The sequence below is a fragment of the Chrysemys picta genome, chromosome 12, assembly GCF_011386835.1.
Source record: "Chrysemys picta bellii isolate R12L10 chromosome 12, ASM1138683v2, whole genome shotgun sequence".
In the NCBI taxonomy this organism is placed as follows: domain Eukaryota; kingdom Metazoa; phylum Chordata; order Testudines; family Emydidae; genus Chrysemys; species Chrysemys picta.
Window position 1 is genome coordinate 28,215,362 of NC_088802.1, and position 24,251 is coordinate 28,239,612.

The 24,251-nt window shown below is 49.5% G+C and overlaps 1 protein-coding gene across 3 annotated transcripts in view; it reads right to left on the reverse strand.

Moving 5' to 3' along the window:
- Nucleotides 1-2,386: 2,386 nt before the first annotated feature.
- LOC101930992 (zinc finger protein 554-like) overlaps nt 2,387-24,251 on the reverse strand; it is a 32,934-nt gene continuing 11,069 nt past the window's right edge. The window contains exons 3-9 of one of the 3 annotated variants that reach the window (XM_065562646.1): nt 22,844-23,026; nt 19,993-20,089; nt 18,153-18,380; nt 17,541-17,637; nt 11,036-11,143; nt 10,647-10,698; nt 2,387-2,948 (exon numbers count right to left, since the gene is read on the reverse strand). In XM_065562646.1, coding sequence (XP_065418718.1) covers nt 2,912-2,948; nt 10,647-10,698; nt 11,036-11,143; nt 17,541-17,637; nt 18,153-18,380; nt 19,993-20,089; nt 22,844-22,872 — 648 coding nt within the window. In that variant the 5' untranslated portion in view covers nt 22,873-23,026 and the 3' untranslated portion in view covers nt 2,387-2,911. Of the gene's footprint in view, nt 2,949-10,646; nt 10,704-11,035; nt 11,144-17,540; nt 17,638-18,152; nt 18,381-19,992; nt 20,090-22,843; nt 23,027-24,251 lie in introns of all 3 variants that reach the window. The other 2 variants (XM_065562644.1, XM_065562645.1) reach the window with 2 other exon arrangements.

The following is a 24,251-nucleotide window of genomic DNA, read 5'->3' on the forward strand; positions in this document are numbered from 1 at the left end:
TATGGCCTTTGTCCTTCATGGCCTTTGAGACCTTTTCTAATATTTTGCCATTTTGTTTACTGCTACGGAGTTCTACTAGCACTGATTCGTCTCCCCATATGGCGAGCAGATCCTGTACCTCCCGTTCTGTCCATGCTGGAGCTCTTTTGCGATTCTGGGACTCCATCATGGTTACCTGTGCTGATGAGCTCTGCGTGGTCACCTGTGCTCTCCATGCTGGGCAAACAGGAAATGAAATTCAAAAGTTCGCGGGGCTTTTCCTGTCTACCTGGTCAGTGCATCTGAGTTGAGAGTGCTGTCCAGAGCGGTCAGAATGAAGCACTCTGGGATAGCTCCCGGAGGCCAATAACATTGAATTCTGTCCACACTACCCCAAATCCGACCCGCAAAGGCCGATTTTAGCGCTAATCCCCTCGTTGGAGGTGGAGTAAAGAAACCGGTTTAAAGGGCCCTTTAAGTCGAAAGAAAGGGCTTCGTCGTGTGGACGTGTCCAGGCTTAATTCGATTTAACCCTGCTAAAGTCGACCTAAACTCGTAGTGTAGACCAGGGCTAAGATACTTTCTTCATCAACATGATTTAAGTTAAATGGATATGTGACCTCGAACTGCTCCCAAGCTGGGGAGTGAGGGGGCATGCTGGTTCCGGGAGCGAGGCGTGAACCAGGATAGGAGTTTTACTTATGGCTAATCTTCAGATACAAAAATCATTATGAAAGAGTTAAGGCTGTAAATAAATATCCCTTTATTGAAAACATTATTTGGATGCTGTAGTTACGAAAGTAAGCTTTAGCAATGTATGAAATGCACAGGTAAATTCCAGAATCAGCCTGAACTCTGACCCTGTACCTCCGCCAGCCATCCCTTTAAGGTGTATATTTTTATATCAAAACCTAGTTTAGAAAAATTGTGCCACTTAACTAGATTTAAAATTTACCCAGAAAATCCCTAATGCAGAGACACTTGAACAAGCTTAATCTTTATCAATTTACCTTAGCTTGGGTACCTATGTTAAATCAAGGTGGTGAAATTGGAGCCCCTTTCCCAATGTAGATTCCCCCTTAATTACTAGCTTCTTCAGAAAATAAGCTTTTATTTTGGGTCCGGTGAAAGCTGTGAAGGACGCCCTCTAATAATCACCTTTGATACCTATCGCACTTCAGATCCCTCTGAGAGAAACACCCAGCTTTCTTTAAAGTGCTCTGCAATCACCCTGCAGTGACAGTCTGTGTCTCCCTGAACCCTGAACCTGAGCCTGCCCCCAGCAAAGCTGCCTCTTCCCCTGCTTGGGACAGGGAAAACGGAGGAGAGAAATTACTCCTCTGCCAAGGAGAAGGGGGTGGAAAAAAAGCTGCTATTGAGGTGCCTTCCCAGTGGAGTGGGGGGACAGGGGAGAGAAATCCAGCCAGGTGCCAGCCGAGTTTCCCTGCCAGCCATCAGTCTTGTCACAAATAGCTGCATTTTAGAGTCACTTTTCAGCGACTGGGAGGACAGAAAATAGGAGTCATCGGGGCGTTCTGGGGAGTGGGAAAAAGACGCCACACTGAATTTCAAACACCTTTTCAATTATCAACCCTATCTTGTCACCGTGTGCTGGGCACGTTAGAGTCACCCATGCCGCCTGGGCTGCTGTCCCACAGAGCTTGCACTCAGGGCCAGGCCGCTGCCAACTTTCTGGGTTATTGCCTTGCTGGGCTGTGCTCAATAACATAAAACTTCAATTGACTCCACAAGTCTAGAAAGTCCCAAGCCCCTTTAGCTAGTAGCTACATGGGAAATGGGTTCCACTCTCAGACCTGCATCGCAGCCCCTCCAAGGCCAAGGCGCCCTGCAGAACTGAGTTTTCTGATTGTTTCCAAGGTGTTTTTTTTTAGATTTTATACTAAATGCACATTCTATAATAATCTCCACCAATGAGCAGTGCCGCTCTAAAGAGTGATTCTCACATGAACTGTCCCTGTCAGGCGAAACTCCTGAAAATTGTCAGCCATCTACCGGAGGAAGAGAAACCCACTGAGTGGAAGGTAAGTGGTTTGATGCATTCAGGACATTTTCCCAATTAAGGATTTCCAGTGGTGAAGGGATAAAAAACTTTAGATCTGGGTAGCAGGGGGCAGTGTTCAATGGCCTTTTGACCTAGCTCATGGGGGTCTCAGCACTGCTCAGGTTTGGAACCACAGGCAGATGTGTTACTCCAAGAACAGACCCAGGTATTCATCTATCTGTTCCTGTAAGGTGAAAAGTGGGGGCTCACCCTAGTAGAATTGCCAAGACTTACCAAGGATCACCCTATGGACTTCTGGAAATTCCCTGACCAGACTAAATTGGTTTATACCTGGGATGACAGGGAGAAAGCCTTCCGCTCAAAGGATAGATACCCAGGCAGTGCTTTTTCAAAACAGAAATGTGTTTTATTACTTGCTCAGGAATAATGACACAAAAATCACAAAACCTATAATAAAGTAATAGAGGAATACAAATTAAAGTACCCCAGGAGCAATTAGTAACTGCTGATAGCGGGGCAGAGGACACAGTGTAAAGGTTATGGTGGTTCATAAGTGGGGTTCAGGACAGGTACTCAAGAGACAATGGAGTTTTGATTTCTAGAGCTGCTTCTGATGTCATGTTTTTCGATTCCATGCAATAGCAGATGGAGACTGTTCTAAAAGAGAGCTACACATGAAGAAGCTCTGGAATGCACTGGTGTTGTAGCAATTTAAAGAACAGAGCTATTTGCAGACCAGTCCTGATCTTTTATCAGCACCCAATAATTATATCAGGAATCAGTTCTAACTTAACCTTGTAAAATCATTTCCCCGCTCCATTTGAATCCGTTCTCTCTGCTGGGTCTACAAGATCTTGGCTCTCTTGGGCATCAGAAGTATCGAAAATCTCATGCTAGCCCTCCTGGGGGCTATGATGTCGCCTCTGGCATCTGACTCTTCTGGTATCTATAGTATAATAGAATGATAAATTTGGGGCATCAGCAACAAATCTGTAAAAACATTTCCTGGCAGGAGGAGAGTGGCTTGAAAGAATTTATGGAGAGTAAATGGAAACAGATTTCTGTGCTCAATCTCCTGTGCCCAGCCCAGTGAGCAGCAACGTTCAAGTCACATTTCTGAGCCTGCCTACAACTCCATTTTCTCGTTACAGTTTACTTGTAACTAACGATGGACCCAAAACTGGGACACATAATCCAACCCACTCAGAACACGAGGAAGATCAGCTCTAGGTCCAGATTTCAACTTCACAGTTCAGCTTTATGTTTCTGAGGGGCCAGTTCAGACCTCGAAACCTGAACACTCATATGAAGTGGCATGGGTTTGGATCTGAAGTTTAGGAACTTGAATTTAGATCGAAGCGTCTCAAAGACTGACTTTTGCTATTAACATTGCAAAGCTGAATAGTTTGACTTTTCAGTTCTTAATTATTATGTATTATAATATATTCCGACATTGAGGCTCCAATCCAGCAAACTTTTAAGTCAGTTCAGGGCACCTGAAGGCGGCTGTGGCTCTTTCTGGGGGTCTCTAAAACCTGGGGAACAGCAGGAGATTTGCGGTCTTTCCAGCATATTTTCTGCTCCCCCACCTCTTGCTTCACTGTCGATCTCCAGAACTGCTGCTCCCTGGGATTGGGTAAGGTGGGACAGGGATTGGGTCGGCTGGTGTCTGCTGCCTGACCATTCCTGGTAGGACTGGGCGTGGCTGGCTAGGCCATTCCCCCTGTGCCATATTCAGGGAGGGATTGTTTAGCTTTTCCCTCCCCAAGATCCCCTTGTTATTTTCTGTCATATTTGCCCCGGGCTCCCTTGGGCTGCGGTATCGCTTCTGAGCGCATCCTGGCTGCGGACACAGAGTCTTCTCCTTCTGTCTTATCCTCCCATCCCCATGCTGAGCAGTGGACCCGGCTTCCCTCAGTGCTTGTCTCTCCCTCTCGTGGGGCTGTATCTACTCTGAATCTCTCTGCCCCTCACCCATCAACCCTGACCAGAGTGGCTTTGCAGTCATGCTCTGGCACCATTCCTCCTCTCCTCCCACCCCACTATTGGTCTGCCCTGACGTTCTGTCTCTTGCTGCAGAGGACGAGACCCTGGACCCGGACACAGCAAATCCCAGCTCCTGGTGTCTCCAGATCAGAAATCTGTGGAATAGAATGTGGAGTGGAAGGCCCTACCCCAAAGTCACAAGAGATTTGATTTTGAGCAATGTGTGCTGGGCTCCGTGAGGTTCACCTCGAGAAGACATTATTGGGAGGCAGATGTGGGGGCGGGGGAAAATTGTACTGTGGGGGTGGCCAGGGAGTCTGTGGAGAAGGAAAGGCGTGATCAGCTTTAAACCTTAGGAGGGCTTCTGGGCTTTGTAGCAGCGGGGGAATCAGCTCTGGGCTCCCACCTCCCCAAAGAGCCTCCTGTCCCTGAATGTGAGCCCCAGGAAGGTCGGCATGTATCTGGACTATGTGTGGGGCAGGTGGTGTTTTACAATTCTGAGACTAAGAAGCTGATCTGACATTCCCAACCAGTCCCTTTCAAGGGGGAGAAAATAGTCCCTTTCTTCTGGGTATTGGCCAAGCTCACACTGGGCCTCAGTGATGTGGAGAGTGAGAGTAAGAGACCCACTAAAGCAATAAGGCCCTTTCAAAAAACAGAAGAGAATGTTCCTGATGCCAGACTAAAATGCTGATTTAAATAATAACTAATGACAATATTATAAACTGGGGTTTTTCTTAGCCTGCCTTTTAATTACTTAACCTTCAAGAGGACTCCCGCCCCATGCAATTTCTTGGTGCGAGATCATTTCAGGGGGCACATTCTGCCTTATATGCTTCTGCAAAATAGCCCCAGAAATGCGGGGCCTCCCCTGGCTGCCTGCAGGGGAGCGCTGCCAACCCTCCTCTCAGTGTGGGGATTGGGGAACTGGCATTGCAGACATTTCAACGGGCACCTCTGCTCAGCCTGCAGCTGCAGTCAGAAATGCTAGCAAAAGACTATCCGCCAGTAGATAGGGAATGTTGTCACCCCACCTCAGACAGAAACTATCAGCTGTGTCTTCCCTATGAGAAAAGCTAGGTGTTGAAGTGGGTCTGAGCCAACATGTTAAAAGCCTAGTATAGGGAGACGGATTTACACTGTAAGAGGTGGTAGCTCGAAAATCCCTGGATAGCCCCCTGGGATCTGTTCTGGTTTCTGTGTTAAAGGAACTTTGCTACACACTACTAGCGATGTAGCTAACAGCACACCCTGCTCCCTACCTGGAGCTGATTGTGTGAGCCAGGCACCTTAAGCCAAGGGGTGATGTAAGTGGGCCAGGAACATCCTCTCTGCCTTGTCTTCCCCGGTCTTCCTTTTGCTGAAAAGCAGTCAGGGCCCAGCATGGACTCTTGGCTGATAAGTTACAAATGCTGAGCATTGTATTAGAATCATAGATTCACAGACTATCAGGGTTGGAAGGGACCTCAGGAGGTCATCATGTCCAACCCCCTGCTCAAAGCAGGACCAACTAAATCATCCCAGCCAGGGCTTTGTCAATGCATTAACCCCTGTCATTTTATATAATCATTTCCTATCTCAGCAATAAAGAACTTCTTTCTTCCTGGTGGTCTGATTGCCATTTGTGGCCCAGCCGTCTGACGAGGAGGAAAAAGTTTGTTCTTACATTGCCCAGATAGGCTGGAGGTGGCAAGAAGCTCCGTACAGCTGTTCCAGCCCCATGGTCTGGGAAATTCCTGTAGTGAGGCAGCTCGGAGAGGAGCCAGACCTGCTGACGTGGGCTGCCCCAGCTACTGGGGATGCTACAAAATTGGTGTAGATGCTGACCAAAACTTCCCTCACATGAGGAAGGGCCAGACCTGCCATGAGCTACATTTGGGGCAAAATGTGAAAAAGACTTAAGCAAGGCACACCAAAAAACATTCCAGCGGTAAACTGAAATGCTGTGAGATCCCTTCCTAGAGTCACAGAGTGTGAGGCCAGAAGAGACCAGCAGATCAATCCGTCTGACCAGGTCCTGTACGTGACTCTCGCTATCAGCTCAGTTTTGTGCTTCTTGGTTTCTCATGATAGCAATATTTAGCACTGACAATTTGTGTGGAACATGGGGAATTTGGGGGCTCACCTGCATGTCGTCACGCAGTGAGAAACGGGACAGGACAAGAAGCAATGGTCTCAAGTTGCAGTGGGGGAGGTCTAGGTTGGATATTAAGAAATACTATTTCACTAGGCGGGTAGCGAAGCACTGGAATGGTTACCTAGGGAGGTGGTGGAATCTCCATCCTTATAGTTTTTTTAAGGCTCAGTTTGACAAAGCCCTGGCTGGAATGATTTAGTTGTTGGTCCTGCTTTGAGCAAGGGATTGGATTAGATGACCGCCTGAGGTCTCTTCCAACCCTAATCTTCTATGATTCATAGAGAGGCCAACTGGCATTTCTGGTGATGAGGTGAGTTGGAACATGAGAGAGGAATGTCTAACACTTGGCAACTTCCTCAAGGCATCACGACCAGCTTCACCAGCTGTCCAACTGAGTTGGGGCAGAAGCAGGAGAAGTGAATTGAAAGGTTTACAAAGCAATTCCCTCTCCCAGCAAGCTGGCAGAGAAGCCTCAGGCCCAGCAGCTGGGGCTGGAGCAATGAGGAGTGGCTGATAGGGGACTTCTCCCCTGCCAGGGGTTCTGCCGGACCAGGTGGTGTCAGAGTGACTGATCAACTCAGGGTCACCTGTGTCCTCTAAGTCCAGAAAGTAATGGGCATGTACCTCATTATGATGGATTGGGAATCAAATTGCCTCCCCCCCAAAATTGGCCTCTCGCCTACACAAATACACGCACAGGAACTCAGTGTCCTGAGATTTAGGGCTTCATACACATGACCCCACGGATCTCTTGGGTCAGTCACTACACCTTTGAAGCAGCCAGATTATGTGAAAGGCCGCACAGAGACCAGACCCACTCTGAGCAGGGAGATAGGCCTGGTACAGCTGGCATTGCCAGGAGGTTTGAAAATCAAATTGAGTTTTTCAAAAGGGGATGGAAAAAACAGCAGAAAAGAGATTCCTGGTAACAGTCTGTGAATCAAATGCTAGAAAAGAGCAGAATCAAAGGAGATGCTCTGGGGTATCCCCCTGACACTGTCCCCAGTACACCACATTCCCCCAGCAGTGTGGGGACGAGGCAGAGGCAAACACAGGAACTGGCTTTTCCTATCTCTGCTCATCATCTTGTCCCAGGAAAGTCAAGCTGTCCCAGGGTGCTGCAGGAAATGGGTCTGGGCAGGGCTGGGAGCTGGAAACCTCCCTCCCCACTTATTGCTCCTGCTGCTCTTTTCAGTCTTTCCCCATGTCTCCTTTCTGCCCCCTTTCCCCTCCTCTCGGACTGGGAGATTCGGTCCCTGGCCTGGTGCTAGGATGTTCACTCTCTGGGAGCTGGCTCGGCTCCTGCAGGCACTCAGAGGAGAGCCTGGGGGAGTCAGGGAGGGCAGCAGCTCTGGGACTTGCAGACTGCCGCCCGGGAGCAGAGCTAGGGTGATCAGGGGCCGGTGGAGCAGTCACTTTCCTGCCCGGCCCCCGCCCTTTCCCCTCAGGAGCTGGTGTCGGCAGAGCCCGGGGCTGCCCCAGGGGCTGGTTTCAGCCCCCGGAGAAAGCCCCCCGGTTGGGCACAAAAGGGCGCTAGGGAAGGGCTTTCCCCGCACAAACCCCACTGAGAAGCAGCAGCTGCTCAGCCTGGGCTCCGACATGGTGATGGGTACAGGGTGATGGCTACTGTAGCACCATCTGACCTAGGAAGCTCAACTGTGCCCAGACTGAGCAGCGGTAATGAAAAAGCAGTCTCCTCTCCCTCAGCAATAGCCAGAGCCCTCTGATAGGACAGTCAAGCCCCCTCTCTGTGCTCACCTGGGGACAGAAACACAACACACAACTGATCCGTCCAGAACACAGAGAACCTTCCAAACCAAATAAGACAGAGACAAGGTCCCAGAGAAACGTGCCCACTGCTGCCACCCATGGCTCCAGGCCACCCTCTGGAGCCAGCTGCCCATCAGCCCTGAGATTGTTTTAATATGGGGACCCTCTGAGAAAACATTCACTCCCTCCGGTCTTATCTCCCCTACTCCATCCAAGGTGGGGAGAGGCCACTGTTAAGCCGGGCGCACACTCTGGGCTCCCTTGCTAATCATGGGCTGAGCTGACACGCAAACCCTCACCCAGCAGTTATTGAGTAGCAGCTGAGGCTGGAAGCTGGGCGGAACAAAGCACAGCGGGGACCTTGGCCAGGGGTTGAGTCTGGCTGGATTGTGGCCGCTAGGTGAGCCAATACTTCCAGGCTGCACTGTCATTACAGGGGATGGGGTGGTGAAATAAAGTCTCGAGTCCCTTTGACCTTCCCAGCGGCATTTTATCCTGGTCTCCTAACCCCACTCGCTCCCAGCCTAACCTGTGGATCCTCCCAGCAGCTGCAGCAGCATAGTGTGGGGTCAGCAGTAGCAGGGCAGTTGACATATCCGTGTTGCAAGCATTGCTCTATACCGGGGTGGGCAAACTAGGGTCCGCGGGCCACATCCGTCCTGCGGGACCGTCCTGCATGGCTCCCGAGCTCCTGGCCCTGGAGGCTATCCCCTGGCCCTCCCCTCCTGTCCCCCCTCCCCCGCAGCCTCAGCTAGCATGCTCCACTGCCGGCTCAACGCTAGTCTGGGCGGCGGGACTGTGAGCTTCTCTGAGCCTGACCCTGTGCTCTGTGCTGTGCGGTGGTGATGGCAATGTGGCCGGCTCCAGCCACAGCCGCGCCGCCAGCCACCCGTGCTCCAGGCAGCACGGTAAGGGGGCAGGGAGCAGGGGGGTTGGATAGAGGGCAGGGGAGTTCGGGGTGGTGGTCAGGGTGCGGGGGTGTGGATGGTGGTGGAGGGGAACAGGAGGTTGACTGGGGGCAGTCAGGGGCAGGGGTTCTGGGGGCAGTCAGAGAACAGCGGGGGTTGGATGGGGCAGGAGTCCTGGGGGGGCAGATAGGAGGTGGGGGCCCGGCCATGACTCCCTCCCCTAACCGGCCTGTGGAAGTGGAAAAAAGCACAGACATCTTAGTCTTCTAGGAAGAGCAAGAGTCAGGCTAACTCTAACAGCTAAGAACGCGAGACTTCCAGGCAGGGCCTGGGCGAGTGAAAAAGAACTGTAAGAGAGGTTGTTTTGACCTTGTGTTAGTTAAGAATGGAATGCAGACTATAGCAAGAACTGCTGAGAAAAGTAAGCTATTTGGAAGGAATATGTATAAACAAAATGCAGCTGTTGATCATTACTGTATGTAACAAAAGGTATAAATGCTTGTCTTAATTGTTTCTCTTTTGGGAGACCTGCCGTTGTGCACTCTCCCCCTTTTGCAATTGCTTGAGAATAAACTGCTTCTGGCTTGTTGCTTCAAACTCAGAGTGAGGACTCGTTTTTCTCCAACAGGCCCTCTATACAATTTATAAAACCCGATGCGGCCCTCAGGCCAAAAAGTTTGCTCTATACCCAGCTGACATCAGATCTCTACACCGCTCTGGCTTACCCCCACTAATGCCTCACTCCAAAAGAAACATCCCAAGAAGGAACCTCGACACAGCAAGGCCAGCAAAAGGAGAACAGATGTGGCATTTGTAGGGCCATACAGTGGTGGTGGAAGGGAAGAGGAACTAGGGACAAGCATACAGAGACAGGCAGACAGATATGCCATAGCTGATTCCCCTGACACACAAGAAGATCAGTAAATGTGTTTTTCACTCCCCCCTCTGCTCTTGGGGCCTTATAGGTCATGAACGTTCGCTGATGTGCAATCAGGTGGCAGGTCCGGCTGAAGATCCTTCCACACCCCAGACACTGATAAGGTTTCTCTCCCGTGTGAACTCTCGTGTTCTCAAGTCTGAGTTCACAGCAAAGCCCTTCCCGCAGTCAAGGCACTGGTAGGATCTCTCCCCCATGTGGGTTCTGTAGTGCCTGTAGATGTCTGATCTCTCTCGGAAGCTCTTCTCACACTCGGGGCATTGAAAGGGCTTCTCCCCTGTGTGGGTTCTCTGGTGCCTCAGGAAATTCGAGCTGTGGCTGAAGCTCTGCCCGTACTCAGGGCAGTTGTAGGGTTTCTCTCACAGTGTGGGGACGAGGCAGAGGCAGGAACTGGCTTTTCCTATCTCTGCTCATCACCTTGTCCCAGGAAAGTCAAGCTGTCCCGGGGTGCTGCAGGAAATGGGTCTGGGCAGGGCTGGGAGCTGGAAACCCGCAGACAGGGTAGATAAAGGGTTTCTCCCCCATGTCGCTCCTCCTGTGCTGGAGCAGGTTGGAGTTGTGGCTGAAGCTTTGCCCATACTCAAGGCAGCTGTAGGGGCTCTTTCCCGTGTGCGTTCTCTGGTGTACAATAAGGTCCGAGCTCTGCCCAAAGCGTCTCCCACACTCAGTGCATGTGTATTTACTCTCTCTCATATGGATTTTTGGTTCGATCATAATTTCTTTCAGGTCCTGAAAACCGTCCCCAGGATCCTGACCCCGTGCCTCCACTAGGTGGCTTCTCTCCTCTATTTCTGGTCTACACTGACCATGGGAAACATCCCCTTCAGATTTTGCCAATACCGACCCAAGCGATTCCACTTGCTCTGAACCTTCCTGCTGAGGGTTCCCCTCCTCGGTCTCACTCACCGATACCGATGACCTTCTGGGACAGAGAGAGAATCCAGACAGGAGGCACTCCCTGTGCTGTGGGAAAGGGAATAGGAAAGGGGAAAACAACCCAAAATAATTGCTAGGGCAATTGAAAAATCAGGCTCTGAATCTTCCCCCCCTTCTCCACAACCCTTCTCCAGAGGAGAGGCCCCATTCTGTTTCCACCTTCCACCTGAACAGTCAGAAGCAAGGCAGGTACCACTAGGGGGCAGCCAGACTCGATGCCTCTTGGTGACACATGCTGTGAGGGTTTAGCCGCTGCTGGGAATGATCCAGACCTGGATGAGCTCACGGGGCCCTTGTGGGAATCCCAATTTTTTAATTTGTCTTTTAACATTTCTGTGTCAGGATAACGGATTCCTCACCTAAGCTCCTGGAGATCTCACTTTCCTCAGTGCCCTGCAGATTTGGGAAACACGGTTCTTCCCCTTGCTCCAGCCAGGAGATCACAGCAGGTTTGGGAACTGCAAATCCTGGGAAAGGAGACCGGGGAGACCAGGGATTGCTATTGATACAGAGAATATTTGTTACAAAGAACTTTCCCTGATTTGAACCAAGCCTTTTTCTGTGCTGAGGGACATAGGATCTGGATGGATGGGATCTAGGTCACAGAGACATTTTAGGGGAATCAGACACCTGCTGGGGGATGTGTTGTTCCCCTTGTAGGACATTATGACAGAATGTACCCCTGTGTTCACACCCTACACACTGTTGTAATATTTTTTGTACAAAATATGCCTTGTGAGCTATCGTTTGAAAACTAGTCTGTCCTAAACAAAGAATGTGTGCACTGCTTAATTTTCACTGAAGCAGTAAACAGAGTCATCAAACAGGGAACAAAGGACGCTCAAATAGGTAAGAAAAAATCAGCAGGGAATATCCTTCCACATAGCCTTTTTGTCTCCTGGTGCTCACCCGGAAATGTTTTTCAAGAGGGGGGACTGAAACTATAAAAAGGAGGGACAATCACCGCAAGACCCATTCTCTCTCTTCCTGCCTATCACATTCTCTGCATCTAAAGAGACAAAGGAAGCATTTGTTGGACTCTGGAAGAAGGGTCCTGACGTGCAGGGTTTGGTCCCTGAGACTGCAGAAAACATGTGGTGAGAAACTTTGCTTAAATCTGATATAATTTGTTAAGTTATGTATTAGTAAATGTCCTATCTTTATTTTCCTTGTAAACATTTCTGACTTTTATGCCTCATTACTGTCACTCACTTAAAATCTTTCTCTTTGTAGTTAATAAACTTGTATTATTGTTTTCTCTAATCCAGTGTATTTACATTGAAGTATCTGGGAAATTCCATTTGGGGTGACAAGTTGTGTGTACATTACTCTTTTTAAAGAAATAACTGACATAATATAACTTGTATTGTCCAGGAGAGGGTTGAACAATACAGGACACACCTTTCTGGGGGGAAATCTAAGACTGGGGGTATGTTGGGGTCACCCTGAAGTACAACCCAGGCTGGTGAGATCCAAAGTGTAACCCGTGTGCCTGGAAGGCTGCAGTTTCTCTCTCTCTCTCTCTCTCTCTCTCTCTCTCACACACACACACACACAGACACACAGGCTTGCATGTTAGAAGGCTGTTTGTGAATGGCTATTGAGCAAGGCATTAAAAGGCAACGAAGGTGGCAGAATGGAGTGGCACAGCTGCTGATTAGTCTGGCTTCTGACCTGGCATCTACCCTGACATGTCACAGACACTGATACGTTTCAAGGCAGAAAAGGAGGCTTCATGATTATCTACTCGGAGCTCTTGCACAACAGAGGCCAGAGAATCTAACCCAGTGATCACCATGCACTAGGGAACTTGCTGACTTTAACACATCAGCATTACCAATCCCCTCACCTCTTACTCAATCTCCAGAGATCAGTGCTCTCATAGACTCTATGGTCAGAAGGGACCATTATGATCATCTAGTCTGACCTCCCGCATGATGTGGGCCACAAAAGCTGACCCACCCACTCCTGGAAGAATTCTTTCCCTTGACTCAGCTGTTGAAGTCCCCAAATCATGATTTAAAGACTTCAAATCGCTGAGAATCCTCCAGCAAGCGACCCCTGCCCCATGCTGCAGAGGAAGGTGAAAAACCTCCAGGGCCTCTGCTAATCTACCCTGGAGGAAAATTCCTTCCCGACCCCAAATATGGCGATCAGCTGAACCCCGAGCATGCGGGCAAGATTCTCTAGCCAGACCCTCTGGAAAAAGTTGTCTGTAGTAACTTTTAATATCCCATCATTGACCATTGTTGCTAATTACCAGCGATGGCACGTTATTGACCTATTGACTAAAATCACTTTATCCCATCAAACCATCCACTCCATAAACTTATCAAGCTTAATCTTAAAGCCAGAGAGGTCTTTCGCCCCCACTGTTTCCCTCGGAAGACTGTTCCAAAACTTCACCCCTCTGATGGTTAAAAACCTTCGTCTAATTTCAAGCCTAAACTTCCCGACGGCCAGTTTATATCCATTCGTTCTCGTGTCCACATTAGTACTGAGCTGAAATAATTCCTCTCCTTCCCTGGCATTTATCCCTCTGATATATTTAAAGAGAGCAATCATATCCCCCCTCAGCCTTCTTTTGGTTAAGGTAAACAAACCGAGCTCCTCGAGTCTCCTTTCATACGACAGATTTTCCATTCCTCGGGTAATCCTAGTGGCCCTTCTCTGTACCCGTTCCAGTTTGATTTCATCCTTTTTAAACATGGGAGACCAGAACTGCACACAGTACTCCAAATGAGGTCTCACCGGTGCCTTGTATAACAGAACCAGCACCTCCTTATCCCTACTAGAAATACCTCGCCTAATGCATCCCAAGACCGCATTAGCTTTTTTCACGGCCACGTCACATTGCCAACTCATAGTCATCCTGTGATCAACCAGGACTCCGAGGTCCTTCTCCTCTTCCGTTACTTCCAACTGATGCGTCCCTAGCTTATAACTAAAATTCTTGTTTTTTATCCCTAAATGCATAACCTTATACTTCTCACTATTAAATTTCATCCTATTACTATTACTCCAGTTTACAAGGTCATCCAAATCTTCCTGCAGGATATCCCGATCCTTCTCCGAATTGGCAATACCTCCCAACTTTGTGTCATCCGCAAACTTTATCAGCCCACTCCTACATTTGGTTCCGAGGTCAGTAATGAATAGATTAAATAAAATCGGACCCAAAACCAAACCTTGAGGAACTCCACTGGTAACCTCCCTCCAACCTGACAGTTCATCTTTTAGTACGACCCGCTGCAGTTTCCCCTTTAACCAGTTCTTTATCCACCTCTGGATTTTCATATCGATCCCCATCTTTTCCAATTTAACCAATAATTCCTCATGCGGTACCGTATCAAACGCTTTACTGAAATCAAGGTATATTAGATCCACTGCATTTCCTTTATCTAAATAATCTGTTACTTTCTCAAAGAAGGAGATCAGGTTGGTTTGGCACGATCTACCTTTCGTAAAACCATGTTGTAATTTGTCCCAATTGGCATTGTCCTTAAGGTCCTTAACTACTTTCTCCTTCAAAATTTTTCCCAAGACCTTGCATATTACAGATGTTAAACTAATAGGCCTGTAGTTACCTGGGTCACTTTTTTTCCCTTTCTTGAAAATAGGAACCACATTAGCTATTCTCCAGTCAAATGGTACCACCCCCGAGTTTACAGATTCATTAAAAATTATCGCTAACGGGCTTGCAATTTCTCGTGCCAGTTCCTTTAATATTCTTGGATGAAGATCATCCGGTCCGCCCAATTTAGTCCCATTAAGCTGTTCGAGTTTGGCTTCTACCTCGGATACGGTAATGTCAATCCCCACTCCTTTATTCCCATCCGTCTCGCTTCTACTATTCCTTAGCCTTTCATTAGCCTCATTAAATACCGATGCAAAATATTCATTTAGATATTGTGCCATGCCTAGATTATCCTTAATCTCCACTCCATCTTCAGTCTTAAGCGGTCCCACTTCTTCTTTCTTTGTTTTCTTCCTATTTATATGGCTATAAAAGCTCTTGCTATTGGTTTTAATTCCCCTTGCAAGGTCCAACTCTACATGGCTTTTGGCTTTTCTCACTCCATCTCTACATGCTCTGACCTCAATAAGGTAGGTTTCTTTGCTGATCCTTCCCATCTTCCACTCCCTGTACGCTTTCTGTTTTTTCTTAATGACCCCTCTGAGATGCTTGCTCATCCAGCTCGGTCTAAATCTCCTGCCTACAAACCGTTTTCCCTTTCTCGGGATACAGGCCTCCGACAGCTCCTGCAACTTCAACTTGAAATAATCCCAGGTGCCTTCTGCCTTTAGATCCCTAAATATGTTAGTCCAATCCACTTCCCTAACTAGTCCCCTTAATTTATTAAAGTTAGCCCTTTTGAAATCGTAAACCTTAGTCTCCGATTTAATTCTGTTAATCTTTCCATTTAGTTTAAACTGAATTAGCTCATGATCACTCGAGCCAAGGTTGTCCCCATAACCATTTCCTCAACGAGGTCCTCACTACTCACCAAAACCAAATCTAAAATGGCAATCCCCCCTCATCAGTTCAGCAACTATTTGATGAAGGAATTCATCAGCTATCACGTCTAGGAAAATCTGAGCCCTATTATTGTTACTAGCATTTGTTCCCCAATCTATATCCGGGAAGTTAGTCTCCCATGATTACACAGTTCCTATTAGTATTTACTTCCCTAAAAACGTTAAAGAGTTCTCTGTCCATATCCAGGCTAGATCCCGGCAGTCTATAGCACACCCCAAGCACTATCCCAGGGGAGGCTCTAGTAGTTCTTTTACCCAATGTGAGTATTGCCCAGACATACTCCGTCTTATCCATTCCATCACTTATTATTTCTTTACAGTTTACCTCATTATTGACATACAATGCTACTCCCCCACCTTTACCTTTGATCCGGTCTTTCCTAAACAGCACATACCCTTCCATACCTGTACTCCAGTCATGACTACTGTTCCACCACGTTTCAGTTATTCCTATGATATCCGGTTTCATTTCTTGGACCAGGAGCTCTAATTCCTCCATTTTGTTACCTAGGCTTCTCGCATTGGTGTATAAACATCTTAATTTATGCCATTTGGCCTCTCTCACATTTGTTATCCCTTTTGGTATGGACACCGTACTGCTAATATGACCTATTAGTCTAGTATCCATCCCCCCCTCCTCCTTATGTCCAATCTCATCCCCCCGGCTATAACCGTTCTTATCTCATTGTCCTCCCTCTCAGTGTTATAATCTGGTGTGGAGATTAACTGGACATCTCCCAACCGTCTCCCCCAAATTCCTAGTTTAAAGCTCTTTTGATGAGATGAGCCAGCCTTCCTCCCAGAAGTCTATTTCCTTCCCTACTCAGGTGAAGTCCGTCCCGTGAGAACAGTTTTCTGTCCCCAAAAGCCTCCCAGTGGCCATACATCCCAAAGCCCTCTTTATAGCACCACTCCCTTAGCCAACTATTTATCATCACAATCCTGTCACCCCTTTGCTGCCCTTCTCTAGGAACAGGCAGAATCCCACTGAAGATGATCTGAGCCTTGATTTCCTTAAGCGTCTTCCCCAGCCTGGCATAATCTCCCTTGATTCTCTCTAGCGAGAACCTAGCCGTGTCATTCGTTCCAACGTGAAGGATGATCAAGGGGTTCTTACCTGCTCCTTTTAGGATCCTTTTCAGCCGCAGGTCCACATCCTGTATCTTAGCACCCGGTAGACAGCACACCCTTCTGTTCTCTGGGTCTGCCCTGGTCACAGGCCTGTCTAACCTCCTCAGTAAGGAGTCCCCAATCACATAAACCTGCCTTTGCCTGGTGACAGTGCGATCTACTAATCTATCCCCTAAAAAAAGAACAGGAGTACTTGTGGCACCTTAGAGACTAACAAATTTATTAGAGCATAAGCTTTCGTGGACTACAGCCCACTTCACGAAAGCTTATGCTCTAATAAATTTGTTAGTCTCTAAGGTGCCACAAGTACTCCTGTTCTTTTTGCGGATTCAGGCCTGGTCCACACTAACCCCCCCACTTCGGACTAAGGTACGCAAATTCAGCTACGTTAATAACGTAGCTGAATTCAAAGTACCTTAGTCCGAACTTACCGCGGGTCCAGACGCGGCAGGGAGGCTCCCCCGTCGATGCCGCGTACTCCTCTCGCCGAGCTGGAGTACCGGCGTCGACGGCGAGCACTTCCGGGATCGATCCGGGATCGATTTATCGCGTCTAGACCAGACGCGATAAATCGACCCCAGAACATCGATTGCCTGCCGCCGGACCCGGAGGTAAGTGTAGACGTACCCACAGACTAACACGGCTGCTACTCTGAAACTAATCTATCCCCTGTTCCCTCTAGTTGCAACCCCTGTCCATTCCTATTTTCCCTTATGCCATCCTGTATCCTCCCGGGGCCCAGATTTGGTGCTGTCTCCATCAACTCCTCCCCTCTTTCTACGGGACTAGCCTCTCTTCTCTTTTTCCTCACCCTGCCCACTTCAGTTACCACCTGCTGCACCCCTTCCTTGTTTTCCAAACTCCCAAACCTGTTCCTGAGCTCTATTTCTCCTTCACTACCCCTCCTTTTCCTTGGCCTGCTTCTCACGGTCACATGCTTCCACTGCCCTTGTTCTCCCCCCGGCATTCCCCCCTCACAGGTCTTTGCCCCTGCTTCCACCTGTACCCCTGAGTATTCCCCTTCAGCCACTCCTTGCCTTTGCTCCATCAGCTGCTCGAACTCCCTTCTAAACTCTATCAGGCTATCTATCTGCATCTCCAACCCTCGGATCTTTTCCTCCAGCAGCTCTATTAGGCGGCATTTCATGCACACATACCTCTGTTCAGGCACCGTTGCTAGGACCATGTACATACCGCAGCTGCAGCATGCGATCATCTGCATTGTGTCCCCTGTTGCTTGGCTCATGGCTGCTGTTGTCTGCGCCTGCCTACTCAGCTGTGCCCTCTGCACCTGGGGAAACACAGCACACAGGGCACCTCGCCCTCCTGCCTCCCCTTTCACCTCCCCCTGTAAACTCCCACTTAAACTCCCCTGTTAGCAGCCCTGTTCGCTGCCTTCTGTGCCACTGCTCGCAAGAGAGAGATTTTATGCATTTTAGTGATTGTGAATCATCAACATCTTCTTCCCTCTTGAAAACCTGAGGGTAGGTTAGCATCTCTATTGTGTCTCAGAATTTCCTGTCCCACAGGAGGTGTGGAGGGGCCAGTCCTTTTCACATGGTCTCTGGGAACTAGAGGGTCTGAACCTCCTGAGATTTAAGGCAGTCTTTTCACTAGGGAATGTTGGAAGAAACGAACCCTCCCATCAGTTCAGCTGAACCAGTAGCAGCTGTAGTGTAGACAAGGTTCTGCCAGCTTCATTGCTTTTCATCTACAAACTTGTGAAACTAGCTGGAAAAGGACCAAGGAAAAATCCAGAACAGAAGCAAAACCTGGGCATTTTAGAGGCCCTACAATTTCTAATACCTGAGAGGACAGGAATCCTTTACCCAGTGAGGTCACAGTCTCATAGTTCTCCTGCATGATGGCCCTGTAGAGGGCTCTCTGACCTGGGTTCAGCAGAGCCCATTCTTCCTCAGTGAAATACACAGCCACCTCCTCAAAGGTCACCAGCTCCGCTGCAGCCATGTCATTTTTCCCATCTCCTGGGAGGATGGGACGATCTGGAGTGAAATGTGGATGTTGTTCTGCAGCCTGTCAGGGTAACAAGGGAAAAGAGGCCAATTTCAGAAGGGGCTTTAGTCTATTTCACACCGTGATCCCCCGCCCCCGGATCTCTCCCTGCAGACAGAACATCTGTGATGCTGGGAAAGTGTTTGGACACTTTAGACCTGGCGCCTCCCATCAGGAAACAAGCAGTCACAATTTCTGAGGGAACCCTAGAAAAGAGATGTCTCAAAGGAGACTTTCAGGGATTCTAACGTTTTGATGTTGACTTTTAATCATCAGCAGTGGCCTCTGAGTCAGCACCCACTGAAATGCACAGGACAGCTCGTGCCTTTGTCTCAGGTGTTCTGCAAACTCAGAGCAATGCATCTGTATCAGTCACACCTGGGTCACATTTTACAGATTTTCTTTGCCACTATGAAACCTACTGACCTGGTTGTGTGGGGTTTGTTGGGGCACACACAAACACATGGACGTGCCCCACATTTTTGAAAATACGGCTCCTGTGAAAACTTTTCTGCTCCCTAGTCTTCCAGTTGTTTCCCAAGAGACTCTGAATTCCTCACAAAGTAAATGTTTTGTTTCAAAAGCCAGTTATATTTGCTAAGTGACAGCTTCCTGGCCTGTCCCATAAAATCCAAGGCCTGGAGAGCCAGGACATGTAACGTCAAGGAGATCATAAGTCCTACATCAGCAACAAAAGATTAGATTGCGGATGAGCACTGCCAGGGCACACCCTTGCCCGTGCAGACCCTAATCAGCAAATCTCTCCGCTTCTGTTTGACGTAAAAGGGGATGCAATGTTATAATCACATGTGAGAGGAGAGCTGATCATTGTGCAGGCTGTAACTATCAGCCCACTTGGGCTGGGGACAGGGCCGGCGCTTCCATTTAGGCGACCTAAGCGGTTGCCTAGGGCACCAGGATTGGGGGGGGGGCGGCATTTTGCCGCCCTTGGCGGCAATTCGGCGGCGGGGGGTCCTTCCGCGCTCCAGGTCTTTGGCAGCAATTCTGCGGTGGGTCCTTCACTTGCTCCGGGACCCGCCACCGAAGTGCCCCGAAGACCGGGAATGCGGAAGGACCCCCCACCGCAGAATTGACAACGATGACCGGGAGCGCGGAAGGACCCCCGCCTAGGGCGCCAAAAACCCTGGCGCCGCTCCTGGCTGGGGAGCCCAGACAACAATTTTCCCTCCCAAACCAGAAGTTCCTGCATTTCAAATTGGGGGCTGGGCAGGCAGGGGAATGGAGGTGGGATTTTATATCAATGTTTTGATGATTAGGGAGAAAAAGGGTAAAATACAAGGGGATTTTGGCTCATTCTTTGATAAATAATTAGAAAGTGCTAATTCCCCTCCCCCCATGGCCGTGGGGAAGGGACCAGTGACTGGCTTTTATCTCAATATTTAATAACTGAAGAGAATAGGGGAAAGATCTGTGGGGTTTTACAATCACATTTGATAACAGGAAAACTGAGTCCTTATCTCCTACTAATTGTGTTGAACAGTGCACTTATCGTACAGCAAACACTATGCAGTACTTTATCTTTGCAATTGAATGGTTATTTAAAAAAACAGGAGGTATTAAACTTAAAAGGGAGAGAGGGATGAGTTTTTGTGAGAGGTGAGCTTGTGATTACCATGTGCAGACGATCATGGAGCGGTGGTACTGGGGATGGGCTCTCTGAGGAACAGGTGTAAGTTGGAGATTTCTGCTTGACGGTCATGTGCTGACATCTTAAAAACAAGGAGGGCTCTGAGAAGTTATCCCTGGTGCTGGTAGAGATAAGCACAGACCAGCGACATTTTCTTTGCCACAATGTCATTTCTGATTTTTTAAAATTATATGAACTTGTGTTGGAGGTGGATCAGTGACTAAGGGCTGGTCTACACTGGGGTCGGGGGGGGGGGGGGATCGATCCAAGATACGCGCTGAAGTCAAAGTATCTTGGATCGAATTACCTGGGGTCCAGACGGCGCGGAATCGATGGCCGCGACTCCCCTGTCGACTGCGCTACCGCCGCTCGCTCTGGTGGAGTTCCGGAGTCAACAGTGAGCGCTTTCGGAGATCGATATATCGTGTCTTAACGGGATGCGATATATCGATCCCGGATAAATCGATTGCTACCCACCGATACGGCGGGTAGTGAAGACGTACCCTAAAGATTTTAAGCCAGAAGGGACCATTACGGTCATCTAGCCTCCCTTCCTGTATAACACAAGTCAGAGAATTTCACCTAGCCATTCCTGCACTGAGCCCCGAGCTTCTGTTTGAGCTTTCAAAAACAGAAATACTGTATCAGTGACAGGGCCGGCTCTAGGTTTTTTGCTGCCCCAAGCAAAAAAAAATTTGGCTGGTAACTCGCAGGTCATAGAAGTCACTGGTAACTCGCTCCCAGGGCGAGTCATTCAGCAGGAATTTTGGATGTGCACAGAACACAGACAGGATTGGTTCCCATATGGTTACAGAACTGCAGTAAAGTGGAACAATTTTCAGCTTGTGTGATTGGAGGATATCTGGATGCATATTATAAGACTGTCCTACATAAATGAAGAAAAGTTGAGGTGCCTTTATTATTCTTTTGTTCCATTCTTTGTTTCTATGGGGAATTTGCCAATGCAATATCACTGTCTTCCTTTTAAACAAATAAAACGAAAACTTAAACATAATAATAATAATAAAAAAGCAATGGCTGATGAAAATAGCAATTCCAGTCCTAATAACCACTGGGAAGCATTTCTTGCTCAATTTATTCTACTTTTTCCTACAGCAAGTTACAGTGGATCAGTATATTTGATTTGGGAGAAATGAAGTAACAGCTGCCCAAATTGAGCTTGAGCACTAATGAATTCTGAGGGTGTTCAAATCTGGAAGGCAGGTGCTGGATTCCCTTTCTGAATATTAGCTAAATCTGGAAAAGTCAATTTCTGCTTCCATGGCTGAGAAGTGTAAATCCTCCTACATGCCTGGTACTGTATCTAAAGCTGCCCAGTCTAGTAGAGCCTCCCCTCCCTTACTTTTAATTTTAAATTCTAGTGGGATCCACGTACCTGCCTTGCTAGGCTTCAGATAGAGAGGTGCAATGTCCATTTAGTCCACCCAATTCTTTCTTTGGGGGAGAGCCCAGGGCTGGGGCGGCAGGAGGTGCAGGTGGGAGCCAGAGCTGGGGCAGCAGGGAGTGCGGGTGCGGGGGGGGGGAGAAGAGCCCAGGGCTGGGGTGGCAGGAGATGCGAGTGGGGGGAGAACCCAGGGCTGAGGCAGCAGGGGGGTGCAGGGGGGGCAGAGCTGGGGCAGCAGGTGGTGTGGGCAAAGGAGAGATCAGGGCTGGGGTAACACAGGGGTGCAGGGGGAGCCCAGGGCTGAGGTGGGGGGTGGCAAAAAACCTAGAGCTGGCTCTGTCCCTACCATTTACAGCAAGCTGCAGCATGAGGTTTCAGTTCTACATGCCTTCCCCCCACCCTTTCCTGTTAATTGCAGCTGAGGGAATGCTGGGAAATGTAGTTCTTTCCCTGCTCCAGGGCCGACTCTATAGGCAGGGCGCTAACCAAGGAACTACAGCTCCCAGGGCTCCCTGTTGGTTCTCAGCTCTCATGCTGGATTCTTGTGCCCCTGCAAATTTGCCGCCCCAAGCACCTGCTTGCTTTGCTGGTGCCTAGAGCTGGCCCTGATCAGTGATGTCCAGAACTGTACATCCATAGCTCTCAAAGTGTGGTATCATTATTCCTATTCTACACATGGGGAAACTGAGGCACAGAGAGGCAAAGTGATTCCACAGGGTTAGGGCACCACTCTCTCAAATTTAGTCCAGCTGCCCTCCCATCCATTGGGGTGCTGAGCCAAACCAGAGCGGCACTGCAACCTCGTGCAGCCAGGCCCAGGTTGCAACACCCAGAGTGGGGAGCAAACACACCCAACCCCACGGGACAGGAGCCACATGAACAGCTGCTGCGGCGTGAGTGCAGGGCAGGCTTGCTCTGTAAATCCCCTAGATGCGCACATGCAGGCACACACATGCACACACACACACACACACCAGCACAAGACCCGTCTCACTTTAGCCACATTGGGAGGTAAGGGAGTCACTGATACTGGGCCCCCAATTTCAGACACTCTGAGCCAGATGTTCAGACGTGCTGAGCACCCACCACTCAAACGGAGGGAACAGGGTCTCAGCGGCTCTGGAACTGGACTCAATTCCGGCTCCTAAGAGCTGAGACACCCAAAAATCTTTAAAAAACCTGGCAGACTTGTAAGTGTCTATACACGCCGGGATTGTCAGAGGTCCTAAGCTTTGGCCACTCCCATTGGCTCCTGAGGGAACGCCGGGTGCCCCCAGCTCTGAAAATCCAGCTTTCCAGTCAGCTGTCCCCACCAACATCACCCAGTGTCACTGGGTTTGCCCAGTGCACTGCAGCAAGAGGGGCTCCAGTCCCCTCAGTACAGATGCGCCACCATCAACTCATCAATAATCCTGTGTCTGCTGGACTTACCCAAGATAAGACCCAAATCCCTGGGCCATTTTGAGTCTGTGAGATGTGTCTGGAAGGGTCCTCCTCAGGAGCCCAGGGTCCTGTCCTGTTGCTCCGCTGAAGCACTGACTCCTTCATGGGGCTTTAGTGCATTTCACACCTTGATTCGCCACAGCTTCCTTTGCTGCAGAGACCCTGAAGAGTCTGGGATACCAGAAAAATGCTAGGTCACTTTATCAAAGGGAAAACCCAGCAGGACTAGTAGAGAGTCTGGACCAAACTCTGGAAAAGAGCAGGATCAAAGAAGCTGCTTTGGGGGCTCCCCCTGACAATGTCCCCAGGGGAGTGCGGGGACTAGGCAGAGGCAGGAACTGGCTTTTCCTCTCCCAGCTCCTCATCTTGTCCCAGGAAAGTCAATCTGCCCTGGGGTGCTGCAGGGAATGGGGCCGGGCAGGGCTGGAAGCCGGGACCTCCCTCCCCACTGATTGCTCCTGCTGCCCCTTCCAGTCTCTATCCCTGTCTCCCGCCTGCCCCCTCCCCTCGGGCTGGGAGACTCGGTCCCTGGCCCGGCCCGGAGCATTCGCTCTCCCTGAGCTGGCTCGGCTCCTGCAGGCGCTCAGGGGAGCAGAGCCGGGGGGGGGGGGGTCAGGGAGGGCAGCAGCTCTGGGACTCGCAGACCCCCGCCCGGGAGCAGAGCTGGAGCAAGGAGGGGCCGTTGGTGCAGCGTCACTTTCCTGCCCGGCTCCAGCCCTTCCCCCCGGGTCTCTCCCCTCACCTGCTGGTTCCAGCCCCCGCAGAAAGTCCCCGATGCAGGCTGCAGTGGCAGCAGCAACACTGATGACGATCTGACCCAGGAAGCTCAACACCGAACATGCTCAACAGCGAGACCGAGAGAGCAGCATCCTCTCCCGGATCACTAAACAGACTAGGGACCGAATGGCTAGGTAGCAGTTCTGCAGAAAAGGACCTAGGGGTCACAGTGGACGAGAAGCTGGATATGAGTCAACAGTGTGCTCTTGTTGCCAAGAAGGCTAACGGCATTTTGGGCTGTATAAGTAGGGGCATTGCCAGCAGATCGAGGAACGTGATAGTTCCCCTTTATTCGACATTGGTGAGGCCTCATCTGGAGTACTGTGTCCAGTTTTGGTCCCCACACTACAAGAAGGATGTGGAAAAATTGGAAAGAGTCCAGCGGAGGGCAACAAAAATGATTAGGGGTCTGGAGCACATGACTTATGAGGAGAGGCTGAGGGAACTGGGATTGTTTAGTCTCCAGAAGAGAAGAATGAAGGGGGATTTGATAGCAGCCTTCAACTACCTGAAGGGGGGTTCCAAAGAGGATGGAGCTTGGCTGTTCTCAGTGGTGGCAGATGACAGAACAAGGAGCAATCGTCTCAAGTTGTAGTGGGGGAGGTCCAGGTTGGATATT